The sequence below is a fragment of the Tachypleus tridentatus genome, chromosome 7 (genome assembly GCF_004210375.1).
Source record: "Tachypleus tridentatus isolate NWPU-2018 chromosome 7, ASM421037v1, whole genome shotgun sequence".
In the NCBI taxonomy this organism is placed as follows: Eukaryota; Metazoa; Arthropoda; class Merostomata; order Xiphosura; family Limulidae; genus Tachypleus; species Tachypleus tridentatus.
This window is the reverse complement of record NC_134831.1, coordinates 69,302,690-69,324,771: the sequence shown is the minus strand read 5'-3', so window position 1 is coordinate 69,324,771 and position 22,082 is coordinate 69,302,690. Positions and strand designations below refer to the sequence as shown.

Here is a 22,082-nt window from a genome sequence, read left to right as displayed (position 1 = left end):
TAACGGGTTCTTTATAACATATGAGTTACACTTTTATATTACAACTTTTTATGCAGTAGGTGTACCTTCACAACATTTAGTAGGCTTTTAGTAGAGATGAAAAGTATTTGGAACACAAAATATCAAATTTTTTAATGAAATATTTTCACTAAAAATTTGTTTGTAAAAATATAGAGCCTGTTTCATTACTAGTCTGAGTGCAAAGTGATTTTCATGTTATGATTAAAGACTATTTATTCTTCATACCAAAATCTCAAATATTACTTGTATAATCTCTAAAACCTCATATAGAAATTTCAAATGTTAGTTTTCAGTAGAACTTTATATTTTGTCTGTTATTTTCTCTACTATATGGAATTTCTCAATTTGAGTGACCTTATAACCACCGTAAAAAATTAGGAAATAAATATAAATTATACTTTTTTGATTTTAGAATGACTACAAATTATAACAAGAAAACACAAATGTTTAGTCTAAAAAACTTAAATCCCATAACATTCATACGTATGTATCATTTTTATTATACTGACCTTCCAGAGCTTGCTGTGATGTGGTGCATGTGGACGCTTGTTACCACATCCAATAATATACAACTGACCTTTAGTCTTTACAAACTGACATGATTTTGGCTGTGTTTTAGTGGACTAACATTTTGTAATATACAATCATATTTCAAGTATTATACATTATACATGTACATAGATCATTCTATTTATAAATAAGTGTTTAAACTTATTTTTCTTAAAACATAGAACAGTAAATAAATAAGTATAGCGAACAATTATATCTTCTAGTTATGATGTAAATTCAAGCCTGCTTGAATTCTTGGTTCGTAAGAATAAGATGGCTTCCAAGTATTTTAAAATAGCTGATAAAGCTACTAAGGGGACACTCTGAGCTTTTGATTGATTATTCATGTCATAAGTGACCATTTTCTAAAATGGAAAAAGGTGAGTGGGGCTACTGTTTGATTCAGTAAATAAACAACACACCAACAAATAAAAAAGATAAAAGGTTCTTATTTTATATTCTATCTTGTCAATATCAGTAATTTGAGTTCCCAATTTGAATGAAACTATAGAATTAGTATTTTAACATCACAAACATCTAGTTCTGTATTCAATATACCATGTGTCATACAAAAATCAATATTTAGGTGTTTTATTTTAATGATTACTTTTAAATTAGAAATTAAATAATGTGTAAGAAGATAATCTGAATTATAACTTACAGTTTGATACCAAACTTATTGAGATGAATTCATAAAATAGTAGTTCAATAAAATTCTAAATGCAATTCAACAAACACAATGACATGGCCTTTGAACTCTCCTGATTGGATTAAATTAACCACCCTGTTAAAAAACTTATACGTGTCCTCTAGTCTTACAATTCTCACAATTAAATACAAGAAATAACAAAAAACGTTAACACTAGCAATTCCTTTAAGAATATTAAACACCTTTATCAGATCCCTTCTAACACTTCTTTCTTCAAGAGAAAATAAGTTCAGAAATCTTAGCCTATTTTCATACAATATCCTTTCCATCTTGGGTATCATCTAAGCAGCCTTCCTCTGAATCTTTTCCAACAATTCAACACTCTTTCTGAGGTAAGGAGTCCATAACTGAACACAGTATTCCAAAGTTGGCTTAACAATTATATATATAATGACATTATAACCTTTATAAACTTATTTTAAATATTTCTGTAGATACAAGATATAATCTTATCTGCCCTCCTATTAGCAACATTACATTGCTTGGATGGATTAAGAAACTGATGAAACTGATTGTTTTCTTTCATAATACTATCAAGGTTATTTTATTCCCATCAAAATTATAATTGAAATTGTGTTATTAAACATGCATTACCTTGCATTTATTATATTCATAAACCATCTGCCATTTATTTGTTCAAATGAATAAATAAATCAAGGCAGTACATGCTTTTCATAGCTAATAACACCCATGACCTTAACATCAGCAGCAAATTTAAATAACTTATTGGCCATTCTTTCATCAATGTCACTGATTTAAACTGAAAAAAAGCAGTGGTCTAACATTGATCTCTAAAATACTGAATTTATGACATTAATCCAGTTTGACTAAACTTCACTTGAAGCAGCCTGCTGCTTTTTTCCATGTAGCCAGTTTTCAATTCAATTGAGTTAACTTATTCCTTGCATCCACACAGATAAGTTGTTTGACAAACCTTTTATATGACACCTTGTCAAATGCCTTTTGAAAATCTAGATATACCACATCCATATTTGTACTCTCATCTCATAAGCAGTAATAACTACAAAGAATGTCTAAAGATTAGTAAGGCAAGATTTTCCTCTAGTGAAACCGTGTTGACTATCCAAAAAAATTTAAATGACTTTACAAAATGTCTTCCATCAGACCTTTAAAACTTTTCTCACCACTGATTTAGGTTACATATTAACAGGCCTAGAATAACTGGAAAAATTTTTATCACGTATATTGAAAAGAGAAAAAAACATTAGCCAACTTGTAATCTTCTCGCACCTGATATTAAGAATAAGTAATATAAAATGGCTCACAATATCCAATCCTTAACCTCTTTCAAAACACTTTGGTAAATATTATTGAGCCCAGTTGCTTTAACATTCTTTATATTTCCCTATTTGTTTCTTAACAAGCTCAGAATTAATATGACCATTTTGTTTAACACAGTTTTTAATCTAGCAGCTATTCGGGTTGAGGAGTATTGCTTAGATCTTTATTAGTAAAAGCTGAAGGCAAAGTGAAAGCAAATAACCCAGCCATCCCAAATCATCAGATATTAGCTTTCTAGTATCATCTCTCAATTACCATAATCCCATCCTAGAATTCTGCTTACTCTCAATATAGTTAAAGAAATCCTTACATTTTCAACCAATCTTTTTCATGTAGTATTTAAGATTGCCTAATTTCACACTTGATTTTCTACATCTCTCATCATTATAATTAATTTACACATATATCAATAATGCTTGTCTTTAATTTTATACTATATATCCTTTGTATGGCTAACTTGGTTTTTTACTTTTAGACACCCTTTTTTGAATATTTAGAAATGTATTTTTAAATTTTTTCTATATCTTATCAGTATCTCCAATTAATTCAGTTGCCAAATTCACAGCAGGTAATTCTTGTCTCATCCTTTCAGAATTTGCTTTTTTGAAATTTGGAACTAAAATAAAATCTCATTATTCCTTATCTCCATGAGCAACAAAATATCAAATCTAATGAACACTTGCACCCACATGTTCCCCAACCTCTATCCTATCAACCTTTTCTTAATAATAAGTTAACAATAAATATAAAATAGCATTGCTCCTGGTAGATTCTCCAACCTATTGTTGAAGAAAGCCATCCTGAACCATTCCTGAAATCCTGTATATCTCAAGATTTCACTTTAACTCCCAAGCTACAGGGTATCCCAGAACTGTGAACCATAGGTAAAGATACACAATTTATTTTTAGTTTATTTATTACACAAACTGTATAACATTAGCAGCCATTCACAAATCAATTCTTGGTAGTTTGTGCCATCTGGATATTTTCCTTCCTGAAATATGTAAAACTGACATTAGAAATGTGTTTAAGAATATAATATCTGTTTTCCCTATGGATCCAGACTTCTGGGACACTCTGTTTATGCGTGAATTTAAAATTTTCCACAATTATAATCTTACTGACAGTTGGAGTCTATTTCTCAGCAAAGTTTCTCATTAATATCATCAGTTTTATACAGTGGTCTATAACAAATTCCATATAAAACCTTTCTCTCTTTATACCCACTAATAGAAATCAAAATGTAATTTCATTGCTGTTAGCTTTTACATCCTTAACTTCAACAAGCTATAATTCACATTTCACATAAAATGCCAATCTTCTCCCTCTATTTAATACTTTATCCCTATTAAACAACCTATAGCTCTCATTGATGACAAGAAAACCCACTTCTAGAGAATTATATATGTAAAAATATATGTAAAAAAGGAATAAAGGTGTTCCTTTGTATTGGTTTATTTTGGGCTTGAGTTGTTGTATAAGTAAGGCTTCTTTAACTTTGCGATTGTTTATGTTTGTTTCTTTATTTAGTATTTGGGTGTTTAAAGCCATGTTAAACATGAAATTCAAAGAACTACATGAGTTACAAAAACGAAAAATGAACCCAGACCATCAACTGCCGTGTTGCATTAAACCAGAGATTTACGGACTTATACAATGAAACATAAACCAAATCAACACTAGAAACAACAGGGACAAAAAGATCTGCCACAACAAAAAACTAGAAAAACTAAGATACAAACAACAGAAAATACATCAGCATGACAAACCGTTGACTTACCTCATAATTAACAGATCTGACTGACAATTAAACACAGATGAGATACATCTACTTAACAAAGGACTCAACTTCGCAATAGCACCTAGGTACATTCCAACCTTAGAAATTAAAACATGTTTAGAAGACCTAGCCAGGAGACTTGTGATTCTTTCCACAAAAAACAACCAAAAACAACAATCAGAAAGAAGACAACTTCGACAAATTTATTGACATCCAACAGCCAAACTTCCCAGAAAAAAATTAAAAATTTATATTTTCAAGAAACACCTAAAAACAACATTTTAAATGATTTTTTCAAGGAATTTTCTCACAAAACCACCAACATAATTTCACAAAACAGAAAGCTAAAAAACAATCTCACAAAAATAGACATTAATTCCATTAAAAATCTAAAACAAGACAAAAACATAAAAAATCTAAAAGCATATAAAGGAAACACTATATTCATAATGAACACGAATGAATACATCCAAGAAAGGAAGAACATCCTATCAGACACAAACAAATTTAAACCAATACATGCTAATCCAACAAAGACACACGAAATGCAACTAAACAAAATACTACTAAAAATGAAAAAAAGCCAACACAATTTTAAAAGCACTATATTCCTACCTACACAAAACTGACTCGTGCACACCACAAATATACAGCATCCCCCAAACCTCATGAACCAGATTGTCCACTATGACCAATAATGTCCACATATGAATCATTTAATTACAATCTTGGCAAATACATATTTGGAGAATGCCCATGCTATGTAACATCAGCCAGCTCATTCATCAAAGGCTTTTAATTTCAAGTCTAATCTTAATCAACTTAATCATAAAGCCTTAATGGCCAGTTTCAATGTTATATCCCTCTTCACTGAAGTCCCAACTGCTGAAGCCTGCAAAATAGCCTTAGAACTCTGTATCCAAGACACTAACCCATCAATAGACATTCCCAGCAACCAGTTAGCAACCCTCATAGAATTCACCATGATGAAGACAAACTTCATGTTCAACAACCACAACTATATACAAACAAATGGCCTGAGCATGGGCAACCCAGTATCAACAGTTCTAGCCAATATGTTTATGACACAAGTTGAAACACAAGCAATTAACACAGCATTACATCCACCACTATGCTGGTACAGATATGCAGACGACACGATTGCGGGATTCAGGTCTACAGAACACACATTAATTTTTTCAATCACATTAACTCTGTACATCCCAGCATTAACTTCACATGTGAAGAGGAAGAAAACAATCAAATATCATTTCTTAACCTCAAAATTACAAGAACTGATACAGAATTTAAAACAAAATTCCACCAAAAAATCACCCATACTAGACTATACGTTCCTTGGAACTCAGCACATAAAACAAAACAAAAACTCAACATACTAAGAAACAAAATAAATAGCCATAAAACTATGCTCACCAGATAAAATTAACGATGAATTAGACAAAATAAAACAAGGCTTCATCAACATCAAGTTTCTTCCACAAACCATAGAAAACATTATATGCACACACCTAGACAAAAAGCAACTAACAAAAGTAAATATATCCCTCGAATTAAAAAACATGAAACCATATACTGCTGCATACCATATATTCCCGACATCAACAGAAAAGTAACCAACATTTGGCAGAAACTATTAACAAAATATGACATTCCAGTTAATAATAAATGTATTCAAAAACCAGACACAAAACTAAGGTCAATACTATGTAAAACCTACACTGACAAACACCACACCAACATTAATTATAAAATACAATGTGATAACTGCCACGACTTCTATATTGGAGAAACAAGTAGAGAAATGGAAACCAGATTCAGAGAACACAAAATGTCACCTTCACATGTTCTCGAACACTGCATATCAAATAAACACAACATAACCAGAGAAAACACCCAAATACTAAATAAAGAAACAAACATAAACTCAAAATTAAAGAAGCCTTACTGATACAAAAACTCAAGCCCAAAATAAACCAATACAAAGGAACACCTTTATACCTATATTAATAAATATAATCAAACATCTAAGCATGTCCTCTACATTCCTACACTCAGTTACACAACCACCTTCAAACATGTGGTCAGCTATTGGTCAGTTACCTCTTTCTTTCTTTGTGAACCTGACGACGACCGAAGGAGATCGAAACGTTGTTTGCTCCTCTACATAAAATTTTCTCAACCCAAACCAGCTGTTTATACATATATATTAACCTATAACTCTGTATTTTAAAGACATTTCTTTCATCATAAATGCCTATGTTTAGTCAGATTTCAGCTATTCCCATTATATCAAAATACTCTGTTCTGACTAGTGCTCTGAAGTAATCCATTTTATTACTTATACTTCTAGCATTACAATAATAACAGTTCAGCCTACCAATAAAACTACCTTTGTATCTTGTTCCAACATTTTATTTTTTCTCCATTATTCTGGCCCTCCCCTCTGTTTAATCCTAATTTAAAGTTGCCCATGTAATTGACTTGATAGCCTTTGCAAACAAGCCAGCTGAAATTTTATCTAAATGTACACCATCCATTTAAAAAAAATTCCCTTTTCACATTGAACTGATTCCATAAATCCAATCAGCCAACCTGCTCTTCCTTACATATTAACAAAAGCCTAGTACTCAGCTCCTGTGACTTGTTTTATTTCTACAGTAAAGTTGACATTTCCAATGCACTAAAATGTGTGCATTTATATATAAAAAGTAAAGTTATCCAAACAATGACATTTATCATGCTACATCTTAAGATATAAATTAACAATTGTCACAATCTATTTCAAAATAACATATAACACAGCTTTTTAGTAAGCTGATTACTTCATACATTAACATGATGTAAAACACAGAACATTACCTTTCTAGATATTCTAGAAGGAGTACTGTCATCTGCTTGTTGAACAACTGAACCTGAAATGGTTCGAGTTTTATGACTGATGCGACAACCTTGCATCTTTTGCTTCCGTTGATTGCCATGAATACAGAGGTAGCACAGCCATTCTCCATCATTAGTTCCTTTTGTTTTAAACTGAGTACTTTCTATACAATTGATATGATATGAATGTCCACACCTGAGGATTCAAGCACGTCATAAAAAATTAATGCTATAAGACTTGTGACTACAATCTCAACCAATTGGCAAAATAAAAGAAAACAAAATGAAGACAAGAACAATTATAAGCATACATCTAAGACTTTAATAATGTCAAAGTGAAGAAAGAACAATATATTTAACACAATTATACAATCAATAAGTAACTAAATTCAGAGAAGGACTGGTAATATAAAGTTACAATCATTTTGTGTAGGTTTTTTGAGATGATACTGTATGAGAGAATAGAAAGTTATGTATAAGATTTAGGTTAAACAAAATCGGTAACCTGATAATATAAGCATCCATAATAAATTGTAATTTGAACTATCAGGTAAGAAAAATGAACAATTGGCACTAAACAAATATCCTTAATGTCAACTAACTTCTAGTCCAAACAGAGCATGAAATAATAATCTAAACTAGATCAAGTGTTCCATATTTATCTCTGTGTGTGTATCCAATACCATATCACAATGAGTGGTATATGTTAAATTACATCTCACTGTGACAGCATTAAACTGCTCCAGTCTAAACCAGAGCAAACATAATGCTGTATCCTGAAAGTCACAACTGACTCTAATGTAATAAAATATTCCAGTGCAAACCAGGTGAGGAGTACAATTGTATGTATTGGAGGTGACTTTGAAGGTGACACTATGTCATAGTTCAGACAATGGAAGTAAAAAGGTTTAAAATAGATTTATGAACATAGTCTCTAAATTTCAAAGTATGGTGATGCTTTGATCCAAACTACATTAAAAAGCACATTGATAATTATTATTTCAGTCACACAACTAAACTAACATTTTCTGGTATCAAAGTAGCCATTAAAATTATAATTTATACATTAGAGAGAAAAAAAGGCAATAACAGCCATGTAATGTTTTGTATGCCTAGAATTCAATATTAATTTCAAATAAGAATTGTCTTTGATTACCATGATAGTTTTTAAGACAAAAAACTACTAGAGTTTATTTATTTATATTTGACTTCATAAATTCCTCATGCAAACACATTTTAAAATATTTTATTGTTAATTTACTAATATTACTCAAACTTTGAATTAACCTGTAAGTTACACCTCAACACATTATATTATGTAATTTTAGCAAATCTTTCATTTATTTTAACCTTTCAAAATCAACACAGATTTATTATTAACTATAAGTAAAATATTTACACAGATTTTACTACAAGCTTATTTCTAAATGCACTAGTTAACAAAACATTCACCGATTTACATGTGAATACAAGCTATTTACATTTAAAAAAAGGTCAAAAATTGGTAAATATTTTTTATCAATAACTAACATTTTTTTATTTTTCTTTTGTTTTGTTTCAGTTATTATTTTTAAGTTTAAAGTTGCACAAAGTGAGCTATTTATGCTATGTACTACACAAAGAGTCAAAATAATTTAAGTGTTCCCTTTAGTATGCTCTCCTTAAACACACATTTTCTAGACATCTCACTTAATTCCTAATTTAAATGTGTTTGAAACTTAAATTGTAATTTATTAAACACTCAAAAATATAACCATACATTACTGTGATAAAAATCTACTATTTTAATAATTTGTGAGTAATTATACTATTCTAAACATTAGTTTTACAAATCATACACAGTTATTCAAATCAATATTTTTATTTAACTACAATGTGTTATAAAAATATGAGGAAACTGCCTTTTTTCATCTTGACCATTAAGAAGAAATGAAAGTGTTTCTAAATCAAAACTTATTTCACCTATCACAGTACACTATTCATAAATGTCACATTGTAAAAACAAATTAGGACTAGTTTTAACAAAAAGGAACAATATTTACAAAGACAATATGGGTTAAAATAATATTCAAAAATAGTCACTACATACCTGAAAATGACAATATCAACAACATCACCTGAAACAGAGTATTCTTTCAGGCAGTGATTGCAGCAAGGAAAGTGACAAGAAAAGGCACTTTTGGCCACTAAGCAAAGTTGAGCAAGCTGATTGTGCAAGTCACTATTCAAAAGATTAGTGGTGGTTTGAAGAAGAGTCTGGAAGTAAAAATAAAACCAGACTTTGATATTTAAATTGGTATTAAGTGAAAGTTATGAAATAAACCTCTATGTAGCATTATTCTAATTTTTTTTTATCAGGTGGAAGCTCTTTCACCATATTGATAGGCTTAACCCTAAAACATAAGAGTGGAGTCACTACGACCTCATACAACCTGGTGTTAATGACTGATAATTTATTATTGGTATTCTAGGATTAGTTGGTTTGGCATTTTATAGTGCAAATCAACTAGGCTATCTGCACCAAATATCTGGTAAAAGTTAAAGTAAAATTATTAATTTTCATAAAAAGGAATCAAGGTAAAACAAAACAAAATTTAATTTTTGAACTAAAAACATAAATTGCATTGAACCCAATTTTTATATCTAGTTTACTGCAGTAAGAGAGAAACAACAGCAAAACAAGTTGTAAAGGACTTTCTGTAGCATAATTTTAATTATCATAACTCATCAGGATGACTAACAGGTAAGTTCAAACATCAGTGTTAGTCACTTGAAGTTAGTCTTTCAAGCCCTGGTTTCATGTTATTTGACATTATCACTGTTTTCTATTTCAAATCAAGCTAGTTGTACTTTAATTCTTAAAAAGGAATCATATTAAAAAAGGCCTAATTTATAAAATAAAAACCTAAATAGCATTAAAAAGATTAATGGCCTTTAAAACACTAAAAACATTTGTAAGGTGGACAATGTCACCATTGCCAATGACACTGTCTAACGTTGTGGATAAACTCTGGGACAAAACATTTTTAAAATGGTGCCATTGTTGAGAGTTGTAATGACAGTAAAATGTGGGTTATCGTGACCTGAGTGTCACACAGACAACACACTGGTGCATCGGTCTCTGATAAAAGAAAATGATCAATTAAAAAACTGTGACCAATGCATAGTCTAGTTAGGACGATTTTCTCTTTCTGATCCTTATGAAAGCCAAAGTCCAATAGAGGGTTTTATTTGGAAAAGCTTGTTTTCATAGTACTCACTCCAAGTCGATTGCCAACTAGCACAGAGCTGAGCCTTGAATACAGAACCATAGTCTCTGTATGGAACAGGCACAGCAGTGATAGTGCCAGAGCAGACAGATTTAGCTGCAGTGTCATTGAACCCATTGCCACAAATACCAACATGGCCTGGTATCCAGAAAAACTGGATAGAAGTAGATGTAAAAAAGAGAAATGGGCCAGATGGTTTTGAATACTGGCAAGAACAGGATGAGAACTTACATGAAGCAATTCCAGGGCCAGTAGCAAACTAAGTGAGTCAGTATAAATAGTGCAAGTTGGGTACTGCTTAGCTTCTATGTGATCCAGGGCAAGAGAAATGGCATTCAGTTCAGCAGAGAATACAAAAACTGTAGAGAGGATTCTGTGCACAACCACTGAACCATAGCAGAGACCACAGAGTCACCTAATTTCGAACCATCTATATAAATAGGAATTGAAGGATGGTTTGAAAGATGTTCAGCAGATAGAAGATAGCACTTCCAATCGGGAGTACCTGTTTTTCTCAGATGACTTAAAGAAAGGTCACACTTGGGGATGGTAATAAGCCATGGTGGATGGGCTGACTAGTGGATATAGCAATGTTATCCAAGGACAAACCCAAGCCATCCAATTGTGCCTGGATATGAAGGCCAAAAGGAACAAAGGCAGATCATATGTTCTGAAAAAGCACAGCCCCACCGAGGAAGGAAAACACAACCTCACATGAAATGCTTTGGTAAGAATCGAAGTTTCAAAGCAGAGGTGTAGATGAGGTTCATGAGACTCTATGTATAAGCTCTGGACTGGAGAAGTGCAGAAAGCCTCAGTGCAAAGCCAAAGTCCCTGATGATGAATGAACTCCAGCATCTTCAATGCCAAGGTGCTGGTAGTGACATAGACTGGTGACCCATAGTCTAGTTTTGATCAAATAAGAGCACGATGTATTTTTAACATAGAACATTCATCCACTCCCCAAGTGGTGGAAGAGAGGACACAGAGGATGTTCAGTGCTCTTGTACATTTTATTCGTAGCTGCTTGGTGTGAGGCATAAAGGTCAGCTTACAGTCAAAGATAAGCCCCAAGAACTTTGTCCTGAGGACTATAGGTAGCACAACTTCACTGATACGGTGTTCATGATAAGAGAGAATACTCTGTTGGTGGCAAAAGTGCATGCAAAAAGTTTTAGAGAGAGAGAAGTTAAAATCATTTGCTGTGGTTCACTTCAGTAAATGATTGAGGGCAGTCTATAACTGTCCCTCAACATACCTCATGTTCGACAACTGGCATGAGATGTGAAATCCGTCTACATAGAGCTCGTTTGCAACAGTAAGAGGGGGTTATTGAATGATTAATCTTTATCCTGAAAAGTGTAACACTCAAAACACAGCCCTGATTGACTCCAAGTTCCTGTAGAAAAGAAAGGGAAAATGTCAAACCCACAGAACTTAGAATTGCCTGTCTATTAAAAATCTTTTAATAAAAATGGGTAAATGACCATGTAACCCATATGAACGGAGGTCTCACAAAGCCAGTTTGAGCTCTGCTAGTGTAAAGGGGTGATTATAGTCATAGAGACAATCAGCTTAAAAGGAAAGAGGTAATCACTCTGCCCATGTAGTGTCATAAGCCTTCTCAAGGTAAAATAATATTGGTATAAGATGTTGTTGTTTGAGAAAGGCTTCCCTGATTAATGTTTCAAGTTGAATCAGGTGGTTCATTGTGGAGTGCTGTCATCAGAACCCACATTGGGTGGGCAAGAGGAGGATGTTTGATCCGAGAAACCATACAAGATGAGCATTAATCATTCTCTCTAAGGTCTTACAGAGACAACTCGTCAAAGCAATTGGACAGTAGTTTGAAGGAATCTTGGAATCCTTCCCAGGCTTAGAGAAAGGTACGACAACAGCCTGGTGCCAGGCATCAGGAAAAATATTCTCCTGCCAGATCTGGTTGAAAACAATCAGAAGAATAGCAAGAAAAGCAGGAGATAAATGGCGCAGCTTCTCGTAGTGTACATCATGAGGTCCGACTGATGTACTGCCAGACCAATGAAGAGCCAGTTTGACCTCCGCTAGTGTAAAGGGGTGATTATAGTCATAGAGACAATCAGCTTAAAAGGAAAGAGGTAATCACTCTGCCCATGTCTTGATGGCTAAGAAGGTGGAAGAAGAAGCAGAAGTGCTAGAGACCCAGCAAAAGCTTTCACCTAGAGTATTGGTGATGCTCTGAGTGTCAGCTACTTCCTGGCCATCAGAGAGCAAGATTGAGTGGGGGACAGAATTATATTGCCCACTGACCTTTCAAATCTTTTTCCATATAACCTTGAAACTGGTGGTTGAAGATATGCTGGATTTGATATCTTACCCACTGAGCATGTGCATGGGCCTGCTGGAAAGCAATGCAGTTTGAGAGTATGGGATATTTACGAAAAGTATGCCAGGCCCATTTGTGAGCCTTCCATGCCATGTGGCTGGGAGGATTCCACTACAGACAAGGCTATCATGGAAAACGTGTTGAGGTTTTCGGAATACATTGAGCAGCTGCCTGTATAATACAGTCAGTCACTGCTGCCACACAGTTGTCTATTGATGGCAGGATCAAGTTCTGCAATAGCAGTGAAAAAGGGCCAGTTGGCTTGATCCAACTTCCACTGTGACATGCAGGTTGAGTGGCATTGACAGTGTCTCTCAACATTATAGGAAAATGTTCACTGCCTCGTGAGTTATTGTCAACCCTCCACGAAAAGTGGGAAAGTAGTGAAGGGTAGGAAACTGAGAGATCAATAGCAGAAAAGGACTGACTGGGTGGATAAAAATAAGAACCAGAGAAAGGTTGTGATCTAAGAGCATATGCTCTACGGAATGACCCCTCCTATCAGTATCAGTACCTCCTCATAGATGATTATGTCAATTAAAGTACCTCAGGATCAAAAAGGAAGATTTCAACTGTTCAACAAGAGCATCAAGGTCTGATTGATCATAGGTCTCTTCAGGAGACAGGTATAGAGAACAAACAGTGATAGTACGACCTAGGGAAACACGGATGGCTACAGCCTCAAAGTGTGTGTTGAGTGGCAAAGACAGGGTGGGCTCATGCTGATCAACCAACAGTGCTACCCCTCCATACACTCATCCATCAATAACCTGTCATTTCTTTACAAAGAAAACTGCCAAAAGGTACCTGTATAGGTAGGTTTCACAAATGTTTCCTGTAAGAAAAGACATACAGGATGGTAGGAAGCAATCAGTGCTTTGATGTCATCCAGATTAGAACGTAAACCTCGATTGTTCCACTGTATTAAAGTGGCCATTTTTATTTATGTGTAGGCAAATTGGGTGGAGAGCCCTTCCATTTCTGATCATGTCTTTATTCTTTATTTTCTTTATTCAAGGGAGGTCTGTTGCCCTCCATGGATCCTGCTCTGGATTGATTAGGCAGGTCTTTGTTGTTGGAAGAGGAGTTCAGTGACTAAAAACATCAATGAATGATTGTTTTGCATCTTGGGGTGGGAGAAGAAAATGTACTCGAAGAAATGCCTGTACCCAGAGCCAAAAAAAGTGGATCTTGAGATTTGCAGGAAGGAATGTTAGGGACAGAGATGGGTGTTGATGTTAATTTATCAACTTATTTAATCATGAAGGTCAAAAGACTTTTCATATGGTTTGAGAGTGATTCTTTTGGAGGCACTGAGAGATCCATCTGCACTCCAACTGTGGTAGTGGAAAGAAGTGCAGCAGCATATGTCCAAGATGAAGTGGTGGACAGTAACTTTTGAGTCTCAGGGTAAGTAATGTTTTGAATCGCATTCAAACAATGCACCTCTTTTTCTTCCAACCACTTAGGACAAGAACAAAAGAAGGATGGATGAGAGCCATTGCAATTAATGCAATAAGGGCCCATTTCACATTCATAGGCATCATGGTCCTTGGCACTGCAATGAGCACATGTCAAGTAACTACAATGTCTTTGAATGATTGAACCGCTGACACTGGAAATATCTGAGAGGGTTTGAATTGTGTGGCTGTACTCTGCAATTAAGATAACCTGCCTTGATAGTGGCAGGTGGACATGGTGACATAAATGTCAGAAGGAGGACATTGGTCAGCACCATAATTTCATCTTTACAAGTGAAAATACGCTTCACTACAGGAACTCCTTAGGTGGAGGAACCAGCAAGAATCTCTGACTTGGGGATGTCTCTTCAAATCCCTCACCTTGTGATGAATTCAAAGTAGCATGGGGCATAACCTCAATGGGTATATCCCTAATCACCTTTGAATGTAAGAGGAGTTCACTGTGTTTAAATGTGGATGTTTCCACTAATATGTCACTAGAGCAAAGCTTTTTGACTGACATTGGAGAGCCAGCAAATCTCTCTAGTCCCTTCTGAATAAAAAGGGAGATATCTGCCCCAAAGGTTTGTCTGAAACAAAATAAAAACTCAACATACCAAGAAACCAAATAAACACAGTCATAAAACTATGCTCACCAGATAAAATCAATGATGAATTAGACAAAATAAAACAATACTTCATCAACATCAATAAGTCTCCTTCACAAACTGTAGAAAACATTATACGCACACACCTGAACAAAAAGCAAGATCAACTAACAAAAGTAACTATACCCTATGATTTAAAAAAACATGAAACCATATATTGCTGCATATCATATATTCCCAACATCAGCAGAAAAATAACCAACATTTGGCAAAAACTAGTAACAAAATATGACATTCCAGTTAATAATAAATTTATTCAAAAACCAGGCACAAAACTAAGGTCAATACTATGTAAAAACTACACTGACAAACACCACACCAACATTATTTATAAAATACAATGTGATAACTGCCACGACTTCTATATTGGAGAAACAAGTAGAGAAATGGAAACCAGATTCAGAGAACACAAAAAGTCACCTTCACACATTCTCGAACACTGCAAATCAAATAAACACAACATAACCAGAGAAAACACCCAAATACTAAATAAAGAAACAAACAAACTCAAAATTAAAGAAGCCTTACTTATACAAAAACTCAAGCCCAAAATAAACCAATACAAAGGAACCCCTTTATACCTATATTAATAAATATAATTAAACATCTGAGCATGTCCTCTACATTCCTACACTCAGTTACACAACCCCCTTCAAACATGTGGTCAGCTATTGGTCAGTTACCTCTTTCTTTCTTTGTGAACCTGACGATGACTAAAGAAGGTGAAAACGTTGTTCACTCCTCTACATGGAGGTTTCTTTACCCATACCAGTCATTTTTACATATATATTTTTGCTTTGCAAGTGGGTTTTCTTGTCATCACGAATTAGAAGTACAGAACCTAGTAACTCATATAATTGATAAAGCTTATGAATATTTATAAACAATACTTTACATGACAAACCTTTTCATAGTTGTAAGTTTCCAACATTCCCATAATGAGTTCTCTCACTTCACCAAACTTAGCTGTGTTGTAAGCAGAATCCTACTTAAAAACAAAGACAATTTAAAAAGTAGAAAAAACTTTTGCAGTTATTGACACATGATTATATGTATAACATTATTTGTCATTTGTTAATTTACTACATGTCATTAGCTTATTATTCTTCACTTTACCACTACTGTTGTTCAAGTAGTTGATGATATAAATTGCATCTCAACCATAACTATATTTCTGTTATCTCCTCGTCACTCTGAGTCTTAGTATTGGATATAAAGGCTTCATTGGCAATGGATGTAGGACACATTGGGTTGACACATTATTACACACTTCTTGAATGTTAATCACAAGTTCTTATAAGCATAATTATTTATATTATTTAACAAATATGGTTATATATCTAACTTATGATTGTTTATCTACTGTGATCAATAAATTAACTATCACAGCTGTCAATAAAATCCATGATACCTTGAGAATATCAATAATGTCTTAATTAAACAAAGCTGGCTATACCAGGCATACAATTGGGCCACAATCAGATTTGAGAAAAATCGTTCTGGGAGTTTGGGGCTATCAAGTATCCCCAAACCCCACCATATTTTCTCCTTAAATCTGCATCAAATGGATCACTGAAACTAAAAGCATCAAACATAATTCAAAAAACAACTAAATAAATACTTCTGAAGTATTTTCCTTTGATGTCTTAACTTTTCCTGTGAATAAAATTAAATATTCAGAAGTTATATATAAATAAAGCTGCTTGTAAAAAACTAGAATACTTAACAATACAACTACCTCATCTTACCAAATATGAGATATTACTTAACTCTAAGTTTAGTGGAGCGGCTTAACAAAAGCAGGCAACAATGAAATTTGTTTAAATATGGTTCTTCCATCTTTAGGAGTTGGTACATGACACCTTGATTTGCCAGTTCAGTGTTTCTCTACATAGCATCAGTAAAATCTAATTGTTAAAATTACGAGTATAGTTTTAAAATGTGTAGCTCACATTACCCTGCTGAGATATGTAAGGCATGGGTTACATATATATCATTAAACCTTTTTATTACTATTATTCTTCATTTCACATAATTAACCTTAAGAAGTCTCTAATTTTTTCATTTTAGTTATTTTTATAATAATAAATAAAGAATACATATGAAGAAATACAGTACTTACCAGGTCTACTTTTTCTTTCATATCAATTGCTGATCAAATTTAATCCTATTTTTTTCATACTAATGGTACTTCTACATTAAGTAATTTTTACTTAATTAAATGTTGCACCAAATGATACAGAATAATAATATGTAAAATCCAGGCAACGTCCTATAACTATCAAAGTTCGAGCCTAATTATACCATAACAGCTGTTAAAAATTCAGCTAAGCTTATTGACGTGTTTCCTGTGGAAATAAAGTTTGAATTATAAGTGAAATAGACAATTCTGTGTACATAAAAAAATGTAATATATCATTTAATATTGTAAAACTTTGGCTTTTCTTGGTTATAAATAACATAGTATTAAAAGTCAGTGAGAAATATTGTCAATTTCTCAAAAAAAGTTGTGACAGGTGGGTGTGGCAACATGGGTCTGATTTTTTATATTATGGTGCTGTAATTAAATAAAATTGAAGGCTATAAAAATTATACTTTGCCTGAGCAATGATAGCATTCTAATGAGCAATTTATGTTAAATTTTGTACTTTTTGGTAAGATGATAAATCAATTAGAAAAAAGAGGATATTTTGGGATTAAAAAAAAATACTGTCTTATAAAATTAAGAACTTAAAACTTATATTAAAATTTGGATTATTAGTTAAGTTTTTTATGCCAACTTATTTGTATACCATGATAATAAAGTAGTTTAATTAAATTTTGAATGTAACTCATTAATACCTTGTCACATGCATAGAAAAAAATGCTCATAGCATCAGGGTCAAATTAACCTTTCTAGGTTCACTTAAGTGCATAGAATTTGTTCTGTTACTACAATGATTTTTACTGAAAGGGAAGATATTTCAAAGTAACCCAGATTTTTCTTTTTACTAATTTTATGACAAGATGAAATAGTTACGGTTTCAGTACAAAAAACCAGCAAACTATTTGTAATTAATAAACCTAAAAGTTGTTATCAAAATAAAATAAATAGCATTCCTTTTTTTTCTGGATATCTCTTAACTTGTTCATTGTAGCTAAAAATTACAAATGAGTAAAAGTAGCATTTGAGTTCTATCTTTTATATCCCATAAATCCCTGTTTAAGAAGTTTTTCATTCAATACAAGAACTCATCATTTGGGCTAGACAATGAAAGACAAAAAGACTCTACAAAACACTATTTATATAAACAGTATAATAGCCTAAAAGCTATGGTTTGAATAGCTGGTTAACTGTTGGAAACCAAAAGACTTAACTTGTGGTTAACTAAATTTCTCTAACAATTTTTTGGCCTATTAGTTTCCAGTAGTTTGCCGGCTTCCAATATTTAATCTTTAATCTATCAAATTTTAAAGCTCCACTCCAAACTTATTCAGTATTAACTGAGTATACACATAATCATAAATGTTAAGTCATTATAAAACAGTTGTTAGAATGAACAAAGTCTGCTTATTTCTAGTTAGAGTATATCTTCTTTTCTAAATATCTACTAATCCCAATGCATAGTAACACTTACATAGAAAACTTTGAAAGCTTCATTGACTAGAGAATCCAATTTAGAATGTAAAAATAACAAAACTTTATTTGGTAATATTTTATCTAAGGACACAAACACAATCTCAGAACTTATAGAAAAATAATACACTCATGCAAGTTCCTTCACTTCAAACTTAATTCCCACCTAATATTTAATATGCAGAAAATATAGTATTCTCTACGAAAATCTAGAATTAAAATTATATCACTGGTGAAAAAATACAATATTAATAAGCCTTTCCAGACCAACAGTTGCCAATTCAGGTTCATTCAAGAACTATAGATTAATAGAAGCATCAAACTAAAAATACAGACTCAATCCTCTGTAACTGTTATTCCACCTGATAAATAAAAACTAATGAATAAATTTGATTGAATATGTAAAAAAAAAATCCTAGTTTGAATATGCTTAAACTGATAAAACTATTAGCAGCTTACTTATAAAAGTTAAATATACTTTTGAAGAAAAGCACCAAATATATTATCCTCAAGAACCTCTGTTCCTAACAGAAACTACACACTTGCTAGATTACAAACGTAGATATAAAATAATATACATGTGAACAATAAGATGCCACTATACCACTGATTTCTGGAAAATACATATCAGTGGAACACAAATGCACACATTTATATATATGTAAAAAAAGCAACACATCTGTTTGGGACAAGGATAAATCTTTAACTCCATAAAACAGGTAATTTTCTTTGTAAATCCAACAAATAAAAATTAGGAGATTAAAAAATAGTTTATAGAGTTCACTAAAAAAATTACATATTCCTGATATACATGCAAAACATATTATTAATAACTTCATAACTTACTACCACAAGAATACCCATGCTATATGCCATGAATTGATTAAGCAAATTACAGTTTTCAAAACAAACCAATAAAGACCACAATGCATTTTTAAGCTATAGTAAGATCAAATGCTTATGTAATCTGTTTCTTTTTGCAAAGCAATCTTAAGGAAACATTTTTTTTCACTCAATATTTGACTTCTCACCTGCAGGATCCGCTGTAAAATTGCTGGTAATGCTATGTAGCCCATCATACTATTCAAGAGGTGTCGTGTAAGTTTCTTGAAGGCTGTAAATAATAGTTAATTCAAAGGAGTTTGGCAAATTGAAACATTACACTAAAGCTTCCTTTATAAACTTTGATAACAACATTTAAACAATGTATTTACAAGTAAATATGAAATTAGCAACTTAAATGTCTTTCAAATGACCTCTTATCTTTTTCTTTAATTAATCTATTGAAGAATTATACTGCACAAACCAAATATCATGTATCTTCCAGGTACCGCCAATTTTTACTTCACTAAATTTTTACTTTAAAAACACTACTACTTCACCATATTGGTTTGTCAATCTTCAAACGAGTTCCAAGACTTTTGTAAAAGAAACCAATTAACATCACCCTTTCAGTCTCTATTTAACAAAGACTTTTACTAAAAAATCTACAATTGTGAAAGTTTCAATCTTCAACTTCTCAAGACTTTTATAAAAGAAATCAACTAACACCACTCTTTCAATTCTCATATTTCCAGGACTTCCATTGGAAAACATACAATTGTAACACTTAAAATCTTCAACTTCTTACAACTTTTACAGGAGAAACCAAGTAACTTTATCCTTTCAGTTCTCATCTTCTCTAAACTTCTACTGAAAAATCTACAATTATAACACTTTCAATCTTAATCTTGTAAAGACTTTTAATGGAGAAAATCTATCATAAAGCCTTTTAATCTTTATCTTCCAAAAACCGTTTTATAAGAAAAACTAATGACCATTGCCATTTCAACTTCACAAAAAGTCTCTCTACAAGTCCACTTACTGTGTTGTCTTAAGGATTATTAATTCTTATTTTACAAAAAAACAAAAACAAACTACTTTACAAATCTTCTAAGAACTTATCTTACATGCTCCAAATCTTCATTTTCACAGTGTCTGGAATGTACAAATCCATTCATTTCTCACATTACAGTTTCTTTATAATCTCTTTTGTATACATCTAGTAAGATCTGAAAATACACGGTTTTTATAATTATTTAAAAAAAAAACCTTTTTTTTTACAAACTCATTTTGATCTTACCTTCTAGATTTTCCACAGTTGTCTTTCCTCGAAGCTGTCGTTGTGGCAACATCATTGTCTCCAGTAATGGAAACCAAAGTGCCTACGAACATTAGTAAATAAAGTGAGGTGTTGTAAACAGTTAAAAATGTTAAAAGTGCAAAAGCTAATATGTTTAAAAACCTGTATAAGTCATCAAATTTTTTTAGTTCTTGACAAATATAAGAATAATAAAAAATTAAAAGTAAATTACAATAAATCCAAAAAGTAACCAAAATATTTTCAATCCCATTTATACCAACTTTTCATTTGTTAAGCTTCTAAAATTTGATTAGTAATTAAGTTAATGTTTTAGAAACACATGCCAAACAAAGGTTATTCAATTAACTGAATAATTTTTAAATTATAATATAATTAAAGATTCAAACCTAGTGGTCCAGTGTTGCATTAAACCTTGCATTGTCTAATATTATAGGTTCTGGGGCAAAGCGATCAAAATTACTGAAGCAGCAGATGATTGGCAATTCAAGTTTCTCTTTTAAACCTCAGCACTTCAGTATCTTTTTATTGTATCTTAAGATGATTTACTACAAAACAATCCTCTACTGTCTTTTGAATTTCATGTAAAGCTACTCAAGGACTATGTGTGCAAGCCATTCCAAATTTAGGAGAGATCGACTAGAGAGTTTGTTTGTTTTTGAATTTCATGCAAAGCCACATGAGGGCTATCTGCATTAGCTGTCTCAATTTTGCAGTGTAAGACTAAAGGAAAGGTAGCTAGTCATCACCGCTCACCTCAAACTCTTGGACTACTCTTTTACCAATGAATAGTGGGATTGACTGTGATATTATAACACCCCCATGGCTCAAAGGGTGAGCATCTTTGATGCAACAGGGGTAGACTAAAGGTAAGGCAACTAATCAAGACTAATCACAAGCTACTTTTAGGGTACTTTTTACCAATAAGCAGTAGAATTGATTGTCATATTATAACATCCCCACAGCTGAAAAAGCAAGCATGTTCAATGATGGTTCAAACCTGTGACCCAGAGATTGAGTCAACCACACTATCACCCCTTTACTAACAATAGCATTATTCAAAGTTGGGATTAATCTTTGCAACTTGAATCTATGTACATAAAACAATAAATACATTTTAGGAAAATTATACTCAATTTACTCTCCTTGACATAAAAATTTGATGCTGGTCGAGTATAGTTTGGCTATAATTTCTCACAGTTTTCTTTTTTTCCTTTAAGGCTGAAACTTTTGTTGATATCTTGCAAGAATTTTTTCAACCAATGAATAGCAATCAGTAGAACAGATTATTGTAAAATGTAATCA

The 22,082-nt window shown here is 32.4% G+C and overlaps 1 protein-coding gene across 7 annotated transcripts in view; it reads right to left on the bottom strand.

Moving 5' to 3' along the window:
- Vps8 (vacuolar protein sorting 8) overlaps positions 1–22,082 on the bottom strand; it is a 109,597-nt gene that overhangs the window by 5,698 nt on the left and 81,817 nt on the right. For 5 of the 7 annotated variants that reach the window (XR_013030924.1, XR_013030923.1, XR_013030925.1 and 2 more), the window contains exons 35-39: positions 20,760–20,841; positions 19,669–19,751; positions 15,926–16,006; positions 9,349–9,515; positions 7,242–7,455 (exon numbers count right to left, since the gene is read on the bottom strand). Coding sequence is in view for 2 of the 7 variants with exons in the window: in XM_076512313.1 (XP_076368428.1) it covers positions 7,242–7,455; positions 9,349–9,515; positions 15,926–16,006; positions 19,669–19,751; positions 20,760–20,841 (627 nt within the window). In the remaining 5 variants the exon portion in view is untranslated. Of the gene's footprint in view, positions 1–7,241; positions 7,456–9,348; positions 9,516–15,925; positions 16,007–19,668; positions 19,752–20,586; positions 20,689–20,759; positions 20,842–22,082 lie in introns of all 7 variants that reach the window. The other 2 variants (XR_013030926.1, XM_076512314.1) reach the window with 2 other exon arrangements.